This window comes from Pelophylax lessonae (genome assembly GCF_965119305.1).
Source record: "Pelophylax lessonae genome assembly, chromosome: 1".
NCBI lineage: Eukaryota > Metazoa > Chordata > Amphibia > Anura > Ranidae > Pelophylax > Pelophylax lessonae.
In genome coordinates, this window is record NC_138768.1 from 754,768,126 (window position 1) to 754,781,179 (window position 13,054).

General features: G+C 42.4%; 1 protein-coding gene across 1 annotated transcript in view; it reads right to left on the reverse strand.

Moving 5' to 3' along the window:
- Positions 1-376: 376 nt before the first annotated feature.
- Positions 377-13,054, reverse strand: part of CHRNA9 (cholinergic receptor nicotinic alpha 9 subunit) — a 38,837-nt gene continuing 26,159 nt past the window's right edge. Inside the window, exons 3-5 of the mRNA XM_082243498.1 lie at positions 12,852-13,006; positions 8,753-9,285; positions 377-1,196 (exon numbers count right to left, since the gene is read on the reverse strand). Coding sequence (XP_082099624.1) covers positions 613-1,196; positions 8,753-9,285; positions 12,852-13,006 — 1,272 coding nt within the window. The 3' untranslated portion in view covers positions 377-612. The remainder of the gene's footprint in view (positions 1,197-8,752; positions 9,286-12,851; positions 13,007-13,054) is intronic.

Genomic DNA, 13,054 nt, shown 5'->3' on the forward strand with positions numbered 1-13,054 from the left:
TTGGGACAAGGGTTGGCCAGGAAGGGGAGCTGCCCTGGGTGCAGCAGAGCAAGGGGGCAAAGAGTGCATGCAGGGTGGGGCACTCATTCTACAGCATGTATTAAGAGTGGTGCAGAGGCGCGCAGTTCTGGATGCTGGACGACCCTGTCCCGATACTGGGTGGAGAGAACCTGCTGCTAGGTAAGCAGTACACAGGTTTTAGCAGCATTTGGGAAAGATGTGAATGATCAGCTTCAGATTAGTCTATAATTTTGCTTTAGGCTCGGTTCACATATATGCAAATGGAATGCATTTTTTACCGCGTCCAATTTGCATAACGTGTGAATTGGACCAGATTTTAATGGAGCCTGTTCACACATGTCTGGGGTGGCCGTGGTCCGTTTCTGGAAAAGACTGATTTTGGGCCTGGATTATGACTCATGACCCACATACTAGTTGCAGGGCCATCTGGAAAAAAACATCAATATCAATGCATTGAAACAAATATGTGGGTCAAGATTGAGTGAATGTCCACTTTCACCAAAATAAAAAAGTCTACATATCTGTAAGATAAAGATCAAAGTTTTATCACCAATATTTCATCCAATCAGTAATGACCAAACATGCCTCACACTACACAGCCTTTGCAACAATTATAATACTCATAAAAAAGACCATAGTAAAAAAGACCCACATAAAGAAGCGGTCCATCACCTTGGCCACTTTCTTCCACTCAATTCCATTAAGGCTGATGGATTTCTGCTCACGGTACCAGTTAGTGATGTATTCAATGTTACTTGCCAGAAGTCTGTAATGGATGCAATGATGACAGTACAGATGTCGAGGGATGTTACACTGGCCTCCCTTGTCCCCAGCAGCTTGGCCATTTAGGTTAGTATGGATGTCCATGTCACAGAAAAAGTCACTTGTCTCAGAGAGTGGATGCTTTAAAGTGTCATGAAAATCCTGTTCCTTCTCATAGTCATCATAGGAACGAACACTGTCCTGTGAAATGGTGTCACTTTCTTCCTGGGAGCTGGTGCAGTTCTCTCCCACATCATAAACAAAAAAGATCTTGGACATGTAGTCAAGTATAACAACCCTTGCCCAGTGAGGGATGGGCTTTGCTTCTGCCCCACATAGGTGAATGTTCATAATGATGATAGTCAGCGCTGTTGAGGCTGTAATCATTGTCATTGTAGCTATGTAGTACTTCCCTAAAGTAGATAAAAAGATAAAAATATATTTATAATAGAGAATGTACCTCTTAGTTCATATGTAAACTCATGCATTTTAATTTCATAACATACAGTGCATCCAGAAAGTATTAATGGCGCTTCATTTTTTCCACATTTTGTTATGGTACAACCTTATTCCAAAATTGATTAAATTCATTATTTTCCTCAAAATTCTACAAACAATATCCCAGAGGCGTAACTAGAACCTCCAGGGCCCCGGTGCAAGAAATCATGAAAGGCCCCCTGGACCCCTGGCCGGGGCCCTTCCCACTGATCCTGGGGCCCTTTACTCTCCTTGCGGGGCCCTTTATTATGGTCCCGCAGCGGGACCCTTTCACAAGTTCTGCAGGGGGCCCCCTTCCTGCCATCTTGGGGCCTCCCCACGGTGGTGGAATGCCAGGGCCCAGTCGCAAGTGTGACCTTTGCGATCCTGAAAGTTCACCCACTGGTGTCGGTAGTTTTTATTTTTTGGTATTTTAATTGTATTATTTTTTATCATTTTATTTTATTTTTTTACAATGTCTCTGACTATGACTCTGTCCATTCAGAAAAGGAAGGAGCTGGTAAATTACATATTTACCGACCCTTTCCTGGTTCTCTATTATGACACATCCCCTGTAGCAGCCGGCAGGAGAGGGGAGGGAGCACAGTAAGGGGGGGGGGGGCAGGGGAGCACACAGGGGCCCAGAGACAGCAGAACACAAGTGAACTGGATAGGAGGAGTGGGGGGCAGCATACAGCAGAGGAACCAATCTCCTCCATTTTCCTCCTGCAGCTACAGGAGGAAAAAGGACAATGATTTCTCTACATGCTGCCCCCCCCCCCCTCCTATACAGGTGCACAGGGGATCCGCACAGGCCCCCTAGAGCATGGGGCCCGGTTGCAATTGCAACCCCTGCAACCCTTGTAGTTACGCCCCTGCAATATCCCATAATGACAACATGAAAGAAGATTGTTTGAAATCTTTGCAAGTTTATTAAAAATAGTAAACAAAAAAAAAAATATCACATGTACATAGGTATTCATAGCCTTTGCTCAATACTTTGTTGAAGCACCTTTCTCACCAATTACAGCCTCAAGTGTTTTTGAGTATAAAGCTACAAGCTTGGCACACCAATTTTTGGGCAGTTTCTCACTTTCTTCTTTGCAGGACCTCTCAAGCTCCATCAGGTTGGATGGGAAGCGTCGGTGCACAGCCATTTTCAGATCTCTCCAGAGATGTTCAATCGGGTTAAAGTCTGGGCTCATGTTGGGCCACTCAAGGACATTCACAGAGTTGTGCCATAGCCACTCCTTTGTTATCTTGGCTTTGTGTGCTTAGGGTCAAGGTCCTGTTGGAAGATTAACTTTCACCCCAGTCTGAGGTCCAGAGCGCTCTGGAGCAGGTTTTCATCAAGGATATCTCTGTACATTGCTGCCTTCATCTTTGATCCTGACTAGTCTCCCAGTTCCTGCTGCTGAAAAACATCCCTACAGCATGATGCTGCCACCACCATTCTTCACTGTAGGGATGGTATTGGCCAGGTGATGAGTAGTGCCTGGTTTACCCCGGACAAGAAGCTTGCCATTTACAGTGGGGATCAAAAGTTTGGGCACCCCAGGTAAAAAATGTATTAATGTGCATAAAGAAGCCAAGGAAAGATGGAAAAATCTCCAAAAGGCATCAAATTACAGATTAGACATTCTTATATGTCAACAAAAGTTAGATTTTATTTCCTTCATTTACACTTTCAAAATAACAGAAAACAAAAAAATGGCTTCTGCAAAAGTTTGGGCACCCTGCAGAGTTAATATCTTGTACTGCCCCCTTTGGCAAGTATCACAGCTTGTAAACGCTTTTTGTAGCCAGCCAAGAGTCTTTCAATTCTTGTTTGAGGTATCTTTGCCCATTCTTCCTTACAAAAGTCTTCCAGTTCTTTGAGATTTCTGGGCTGTCTGTCACGCACTGCTCTTTTAAGGTCTATCCATAGATTTTCAATTATGTTGAGGTCAGGAGATTGTGAAAGCCATGGCAAAACCTTCAGTTTACGCCTCTTGATGTAATCCCCCGTGGATTTCGAGGTGTGTTTAGGATCATTATCCATTTGTAAAAGCCATCCTCTCTTTAACTTCAGCTTTTTCACAGATGGCATCAAGTTACCATCCAAAATTTGCTGAAATGTTATTAAATCCATTTTTCCTTCTACTCGTGAGATGTTCCCTGTGCCCCTGGCTGCAATACAACCCCAAAGCATGATTGATCCACCCCCATGCTTAACAGTTGGACAGAGGTTCTTTTCATCAAATTCTGTGCCCCTTCTTCTCCAAACGTACCTTTGCTTTGTCTATATGTTCATTTGCAAAGTTCAAACGCTGATTTTTGTGGTGAGGACGTAGAAGAGGTTTTCTTCTGATGACTCTTCCATGAAGACCATATTTGTACAAGTATCTCTTTATAGTGGAATAGTGTACCACAACTCCAGTGTCTGCCAGATCTTTCTGGAGGGATCGTGCAGTCAAACGTGGGTTTTGAATTGTTTTTCTCACAATCCTGCGAGCTGTTCTGTCTGATATTTTTCTTGGTCTTCCAGATCTTGCTTTAACTTCCACTGTTCCTGATGACTGCCATTTCTTAGTTACATTCTGAACAGAGGATATTGACATCTGAAAACGCTTTGCTATCTTCTTATAGCCTTCTCCAGCTTTGTGAGCGTCAACTATTTTCAGTTTTCTAGACAACTGCTTAGAAGATCCCATGGTGCTGATTGTTGGGGCAAGGTCAGATGAGTCTGAGCATTTAAAACCTTTGAGATTGACATCATCTGGTCTTCCCAGATGATGATGGAGAACAATCCATGACACTGGCAGATCTCAGCCTTGCAAAGGGGGCAGTGCATGCTATGAATTCTGCAGGGTGCTCAAACTTTTGCAGACGCCATTTTTTTGTTTTCTGTGATTTTGAAAGTGTCAATGATGGAAATAAAATATAACTTTTGTTGACATATTATAAAAATGTCTAATCTGTAATTTGATGCCTTTCGGAGATTTTTCCATCTTTCCTTGGCTTCTTTATGCACATTAATACACATTTTTATCTGGGATGCCCAAACATTCGATCCCCATTGTAGGCCAAATAGTTCAATCTTTGTTTCATCAGACCAGAGAATTTTGTTTCTCATGGTCTGAGAGTCCTTCAGGTGCCTTTTGGCAAACTCTGGGTGGGCTGTCATGTGCCTTTTACTGAGGAGTGGCTTCCATCTGGCCACTCTACCATACAGACCTAATTGGTGGAGTGCTGCACAGATGGTTGTTCTTCTTGAAAGTTCTCCTCTCTCCACAGAGAAATTCTGGAGCTCTGTCAGATTGACCATCGGGTTTCTTGATCACCTCCCTGACTAAGGCCCTTCTACTCCAATTGCTCAGTTTGTCCGGGCGGCCTGCTCTAGGAAGAGTCCTGGTGGTTTCAAACTTCTTACATTTATGCATGATGGAGGTCACTGTGCTCATTGGGACCCTTAATGCTGCAGATAATTTTCAGTACCCTTCCCCAGATCTGTGCCACGATACAATCCTGTTTTAGAGGTCTACAGACAATTCCTTGGACTTCATGGCTTGGTTTGTGCTCTGACACGCACTGTTAACTGTGGGATCTTATATGGACATGTGTGTGCCTTTCCAAGTCATATCCAATCAACTGAATGTACCACAGGTGGACTCCAATCAAGTTGTAGAAACATCATAGGGATGATCAGTGAAAACAGGATGCATCTGAGCTCAACTTTAAGTGTCATGGCAAAGGCTGTGAATGCTTATGTACAGCCTCGCTTCAAGGCTGCAAAAAACAGTATGACTACAAACATTTGGAAACTTACATAACTGGGATGCCTTTTAGGAAATAATTGAAGCACGATGCACAGTAGGTAAAAGCCAAAAAATGTTAAAAAAACAGACAATGAAAATTCTGACTATGACCATTCTTTGAATATTTTCTCCCTCTCATTGCACAGCTAAAGTAGCTACAGTAGCTGTGCCAGAATATGAAAAGCGCAGTATAGTTAAACTCCAGTTTTCTTCAGAATATTTCCAGAACTCACAAGAAGGTGAAGGAATTCTATTGATGATTCCGCCTTTAGACTTTCCCAGGCTCTCCACGGTTCCATGGTCCATGCAAGAGTAACTTCTGGTACTTCATCTCAGGTCTCCATCCCTTCCTTCAAGGTAGTGAGCAGGCTCTCCCTTTCAGAGCCTTGAGCACATAGCTAGGCCTCAGGCTTCAGGCCTATCCAGCAGCACCTGTTCCTCACACATCCACCCCAGACCGTGGGTGGGAGGATCCTAATCATTTGACCTCCCACAATATTTATACCATTTCCCAGCATGATCAGAGGCTACAAGAAACTCCTACTGATTGGCTTAGAAAAGTATGCATGTTCATAACCTAGCTTCACTGTAGCTCATCATACTAATGCCAAAGGCAACAGTGCCACCTACTGACAAAAGGGTGGAACTACAGCCAGACCAGGCTTAGGAGAAAACCCAAATGATCATAAACACTATAAATCAGCCAGGCTAGTTACCACCTAGCACAGCTAAATTTACCAGTAGCCCCTATTTAAGAGGAGGGTGCTACACTAGAAAAACCATTACTGGTAAATCTAACTGCTAATTTTCCCAATTATCTCCCAGGACAGCTTTGTGAGAGGAAAAGGGGAATTGTTGTCATACATGGCTGAACCAATCAGTTTATAACAGCTTCTATGCAAAGGTCAGACTTCAGTTAAGTAATAAGGGTGTTGCAAATTCCGCTGGGTCCCCTATGCAGAGGCGTAACATCCCTAACCCATAGCCCTGTCTTGTGTTATATATAGTCACATGCTTCTTGCTCTAATTAGGTATTATTTATGTACAATATTATTTATAATCTTGATGTAATCATGTAATGCAGTGGTCCTCAACTCCAGTCCTCGGGGCCCACTAACAGGCCAGATTTTAAGTATGACCTTGGGGAGATGCAGACTAGAATACTGCAATCACTGAGCAGCAAATGAGATCACCTGTGATGTAATTTAGTTATCTTGCAAACCTGGCCTGTTAGTGGGCCCCGAGGACCGGAGTTGAGGACCACTGATGTAATGCAATATCTCCGTGTCCCCATCTGGCAGATTTACTTCCATTATCTCCATGTCCCCATCTGGGAGATTTACTTCCATTTTCTGTCTAAGAGACATAACAGGAAGTTAGTAGAGATCTCCCTAAAGTGGTGGGAAATCCCACCTTCGTCACCTAAACAGATGTTCTCTCTGGAGGAGGTCCTCTATACTTCTGTGCTGGTGCAAGCTATAACATTTTGGAATTATTTTCACTTCTTTGTCCTGTTTACAGTGGTAAGCAGGACTTACAATCAGGGTGGCTCTCCGCAATAGAAAGAAAAACAGCAATATACAGGTCCCTCTCAAAAAATTAGCATATTGTGATAAAGTTCATTATTTTCTGTAATGTACTGATAAACATTAGACTTTCATATATTTTAGATTCATTACACACAACTGAAGTAGTGCAAGCCTTTTATTGTTTTAATATTGATGATTTTGGCATACAGCTCATGAAAAACCAAAATTCCTATCTCAAAAAATTAGCATATTTAATCCGACCAATAAAAAAAAAGTGTTTTTAATACAAAAAAAGTCAACCTTCAAATAATTATGTTCAGTTATGCACTCAATACTTGGTCGGGAATCCTTTTGCAGAAATGACTGCTTCAATGCGGCGTGGCATGGAGGCAATCCGCCTGTGGCACTGCTGAGGTGTTATGGAGGCCCAGGATGCTTCGATAGCAGCCTTGAGCTCATCCAGAGTGTTGGGTCTTGCCTCTCTCAACTTTCTCTTCACAACATCCCACAGATTCTCTATGGGGTTCAGGTCAGGAGAGTTGGCAGGCCAATTGAGCACAGTAATACCATGGTCAGTAAACCATTTCCCAGTGGTTTTGGCACTGTGAGGTGCCAGGTCGTGCTGAAAAATGAAATCTTCATCTCCATAAAGCTTTTCAGCAGATGGAAGCATGAAGTGCTCCAAAATCTCCTGATAGATAGCTGCATTGACCCTGCCCTTGATAAAACACCATGGACCAACACCAGCAGCTGACATGGCACCCCAGACCATCACTGACACTGTGGGTACTTGACACTGGACTTCAGGCATTTTGGCATTTCCCTCTCCCCAGACTTCCTTCAGACTCTGGCATCTTGATTTCCGAATGACATGCAAAATTTGCTTTCATCCGAAAAAAGTACTTTGGACCACTGAGTAACAGTCCAGTGCTGCTTCTCTGTAGCCCGGGTCAGGCGCTTCTGCCGCTGTTTCTGGTTCAAAAGTGGCTTGACCTGGGGAATGCGGCACCTGTAGCCCATTTCCTGCACACGCCTGTACACACGCCTGTCCCTCTCCCCAGACTTCCTTCAGACTCTGGCATCTTGATTTCCGAATGACATGCAAAATTTGCTTTCATCCGAAAAAAGTACTTTGGACCACTGAGTAACAGTCCAGTGCTGCTTCTCTGTAGCCCGGGTCAGGCGCTTCTGCCGCTGTTTCTGGTTCAAAAGTGGCTTGACCTGGGGAATGCGGCACCTGTAGCCCATTTCCTGCACACGCCTGTACACGGTGGCTCTAGATGTTTCTACTCCAGACTCAGTCCACTGCTTCCGCAGCTCCCCCAAGGTCTGGAATCGGTCCTTCTCCACAATCTTCCTCAGGGTCCGGTCACCTCTTCTCTTTGTGCAGCGTTTTCTGCCACACTTTTTCCTTCCCACAGACTTCCCACTGAGGTGCCTTGATACAGCACTCTGGGAACAGCCTATTCGTTCAGAAATTTCTTTCTGTGTCTTACCCTCTTGCTTGAGGGTGTTAATGATGGCCTTCTGGACAGCGGTCAGGTCGGCAGCCTTACCCATGATTGCTGTTTTGAGTAATGAACCAGGCTGGGAGTTTTTAAAAGCCTCAGGAATCTTTTGCAGGTGTTTAGAGTTAATTAGTTGATTCAGATGATTAGGTTAATAGCTCGTTTAGAGAACATTTTCATGATATGCTAATTTTTTGAGATAGGAATTTTGGTTTTTCATGAGCTGTATGCCAAAATCATCAATATTAAAACAATAAAAGGCTTGCTCTACTTCAGTTGTGTGTAATGAATCTAAAATATATAAAAGTCTAATGTTTATCAGTACATTACAGAAAATAATGAACTTTATCACAATATGCTAATTTTTTGAGAGGGACCTGTATATCTGACAGTGGTTCTAACTCCCACTGTCTTCAGAATTTTAGGTGTTTCCATAGTTACTAAATTACAGTTTATGGAACAGGTATTTGTAAGGCAGGGCATTGATAACCTTCAAAATGTCGTTGTTGAGCAGGAGTCACACTGTGGAGGCCCTTCCAACACTACTGGAGAGAAACTGGACTGGAAGAGCAGGATTATAGGGAGTTCAGGCGCCAGAGTCATACATATATATTTTATGATCTTTTTATTATCTATGTGCTGAAAGAACTATACTTACCTATTAATGGCACACTTTCAGAAGGAGGCATGCTTTCTGCAACCATCAGCTGAAAGACAGTCAGAGCCAAGAGTACAGTGACTCCTAGAGATACCTTTTCCCCAGAGTCTGCTGGGAGGTAGAATCCTAATGGAGCCAGGAAGGATATCATCACACATGGGATTAGCAAGTTGAATATGTAGAAAGAAGATCTCCTCTTGAGAATCAGAGTGAAGGTGATATCAGGGTACGGCTCAGAGCAGCAGCCATACGTAATGACATTCTTTACTGCCGGCATGCCTTGCATTTCCCATTCCACATTTTCCACAAAGTCCGACAGGTCTCCTGTGTCCATAGTATTTATTATATCCACTTGATTACCATTGTAGGTCCAGGAACCAAAGGTTAGATTACACTGCTGCTTATCAAATGGGAAATAGGAGACATCTACAACACAGGAGCTCTTGGTGATAGCTGGGGAATCCCATGTGATCTTGCCATCAGAACGCAGAACCACATTTGTATTTGCCGGTTCAGAAAATTCATCATCTGCCCTGTGAATTAAAAGTATTGAAAAAATCATTGGTTGATAATGTGTTCAGAGAGATACCATTCTGCAGTGCAAAGAACTGAGCAGATATGCTATTAGATACAATAAAATATACCTGTACGCATAGTTGTAGTAAACTCTTACAATAACTCATCTCAAAGAATAAGTATTTAATAATAATTGCATTTTTAGATTAAAAGATACTCTTGGATTGACTAGCCTCTGGAGCACTATGCAGGCATACAGGATTAAAGCATATCTATGGTCAAAATGTAAAATAATATATTTATTTGCACACTGTATTTCAATTGAATGATCTTGAAGTTTATAAACTTACTTTGTGAATAAATACACACATTTACAGTACTTTCTTGAATACTGTGACACATATTTACTATATAAACAAGCAAAAAATTGGGGGAGCAAACCCTGAACATGTATATCTAAAGCCAGTGCAGCTATGGACCAAGCAACATGTATATTAAAAAAGAATAGCGCACACATGCAAAAGAAATGACTATCAAATATGGAGACAATCCATAAATAATAATGGGGATTTAGTCCCACCATATGGCCATATCGTGCTCAAGCCCACCACTGCGCCAAAGTACCCCATTATCAGTGGGTCCTACACTATCCATAAAAAATGGGTGAATCCAGCCTCTCTTACCCTTGGAGACAACACTCCTTGCTGGGAAAGATGTGCTAATGCACTACAGGGGACTCCTCCTATATCTACTTGATAGTGGACACCAATAGAGTACAGGTGTGTGTGGGGGATGGGATGCTAGTGCAAATTTCAATATTTAGTCTACAAACAAGTACAATGCCGTACTGATAATTTTTTAACCACGTCAGCTCTGGAAGGTTTTACCCCCTTTGTAACCAGGTCATTTTTTGCCATTTAATATAGGTTCTTATATAGCGCTGTCAATTTACACATATATATTTTACAATCACGTCAGTCCCTTCCCTTAAGGAGCTTACAATTGAAGGTCTCTAACTCTCATTTATATACTGGGGATAATTTTGATAGGAGTCAATTAAACTACCAGCAAGTCTTTGGAATGTGGGAGGATACCAGAGTATACAGAGGAAACCCACAAAGGCACTGGGACAAGATGCAAACTTCAGGCAGGTAGTGTTGTGAACCAACAACCCTAGTGCTGCTAGGCGGAAGTGCTAACCACTTGAGCAGTCATGCAAGGTTGTATCCAAACTAAAGTTATAGCATTTTTTTTTCACACACTTTGAGCTTTCTTTTTTGCGATATATTTTGAAAAAAAAAAAACTATATTTTTTCATTTCTGCTAAAAGACATATTCAATAAAAAAAATGTTCAAAAATCAAATGTCTTCAAAAATTTTGGCAAAAATGTATTCTGCTACATTTTGTAAAAAAAAAAAAAATCTCAATAGGTGTATATTGATTGGTTTGGGTGAAAGTTATAGCGTCTACAAACTATGGTATTTACAACGGGATTTATTATTATTTTTTTTTTTTATGTTTTATACTACTAATTTTGGTGATCAGCAACTTATAATGGGGCTGCGGTAGTGTGGCGGAAAATCTGACACTAACTGATGCTGGGAGGGAACTGACTAACGCCACTGACATCACCAGTGACACTAATACAGTGATCAGTGATACTATTATACACTGTCACTGTACTAATGACAATGGCTGGGAAGGGATTATCATCTTGGGGTACTCAAGGGGTTATAGGTGTGCCTAACAATGTGTAATGTGTGCTGATTTTACCAACATGTCTCTTTGTTTTTTATTCCTACAAAGGGATAAGAAACAGAGAAATTGTTCCCTATCTACAGAGATCTGCGTTGATTATGAACACAGGGCTCTGGGCTGTAATTGGACACAGCCGATCAGTAGGTCCTGGCCATGAATCATTGGCTGGGTCTTGCTGATAGACTCCTATTGTCTACAATCAAAGTGGATGGCGGCGCGCATGCATGTGCAACCTAAACCCAGAAGCAGGCAGCAATGTACCAGTATGTCGCCTTGCCTGCATGGGCCACGGTACATTGTGGGAAGACAGTCCTTAATCACTTGCCGACCGCGCTATAGCTGAATGATGCTACAGCTGGGCTGGCTAGTCCTGGGAGGCTGTCATATGATCGCTGCGGGGCGCAGGCAGCGCACACTGTGATCACAAAGTCAGGGGGACACTGCTGATCACAGATTGAGGTAAAGAGCCAATCAGCGGCTCTTGTCCAATCACAGCTGATTGCAGATATAAACAGAAGCCAGCATGAGGAGAGGAGAGGAGAGGAGAAGAGAGCCGACAACCAGCTTCTCTAAAAGGGACATGTACACTGATAATCAGGGCACTGATTATCAGTGTCCTATTTATCAGTGCGGTCCCAACAGTGTCCACCAGTGCTGCCAATCTGTGCCTACCAGTGCTGCCAATCAATGCTCACCAGTGCTGCCAGTATGTCCCCATCAGTGTCTCCTCATCAGTGTCACCTATCAGTTCCACCTACCAGTGCCATCAATGCTGCCTATCAGTTTCCATTAGTGACACCTATCTATGCTCATCAGTGCCGCCTTATCAGTGCAGACTATCAGTGCCCATCAGTGCAGACTATCAGTGCCCATCAGTGCAGCCTCATCAGCGTACATCAGTGAAGGAGAAAAATTACATATTAGTACACAGAACATGGAAATGTAATAGTTTTAGTAAATATAAACTGCTAAATAATTTTTCTCATCAGCGGTTAGAGCAGTCTTGTGACTTTAAACAGTGTCCAGCAGAGCTTTGGTAAAGCTTGTAAGAGGAGTTTCCATTCTCCCCTGATTGTCCTATGAGACTGCATGACCCCTGACCCTCGGTCTGAACAGTGCGGATTGGCCTTGTGCTGATCACATGCACTCTCCCAAGGAAAAAAAAAACTCTCTAGCAATACACATTAAACTGATCATGTGCAGCTTGCCCCCAAGGCTCTGGTTTAGGGACATTAAAGGAAGGGAAGGATCAGAGAAGACAGGATTAAACAGCCTTTTACACAATGCAGAGGATTAACCCACAGTGAGTATAACAAGCATGCTTTACTGCATACACAGACTGATATTACTGTTGTCGGTTTAGTAACACTTTAACTGGTTAATCTGCTTTAGCAAAAAATCTGGCACATGGAAGCCCATGTTTGTAATGTTGGAAATACACAATCAGATATTTATTTATTACAGGTACTGTACTTATATAGCACCATCAGTTTACACAGTGCTCTACATACAGTATATATTGTACATTTACATCAGTCCCTGAGGGACAGTCGCTCAAGGAGCTTACAATCTAAGGTCCCTAACTCACATTCATACATACAAATACTAGTGCCAATTTAAATAAGATCCAATTAACCTACCAGCATGTACTTGGAGTGTGGGAGGAAACCCGCACAAGCACAGAGAAAAATTTCTTCTATCCAAATCAGATACTTTTTTCACATTATTTCCTTTAAGAAAGAGCCAGCTTTGCCATCATAATGAATATAAATATACTGCAAAAAAAGAAAAGAACTATGTCGTTTCTCTGACCTGTCTACCTACTTGTTATAGAGCACGATATCTGGTCTCCATACCATGTTGCTTGGGATACGGATAGAATCTAGACCATCATAGTCATCTCTGTTCCACGTCAGGTATGCATCATACCAGCTTTGCCTAATCCACAAGTATGCTGTCAATATCTGATTCCTTTCATCCTAAAAAAAAAAAAAAAAGAAAGGTTGGCATTTAACCACTTAAGCCCC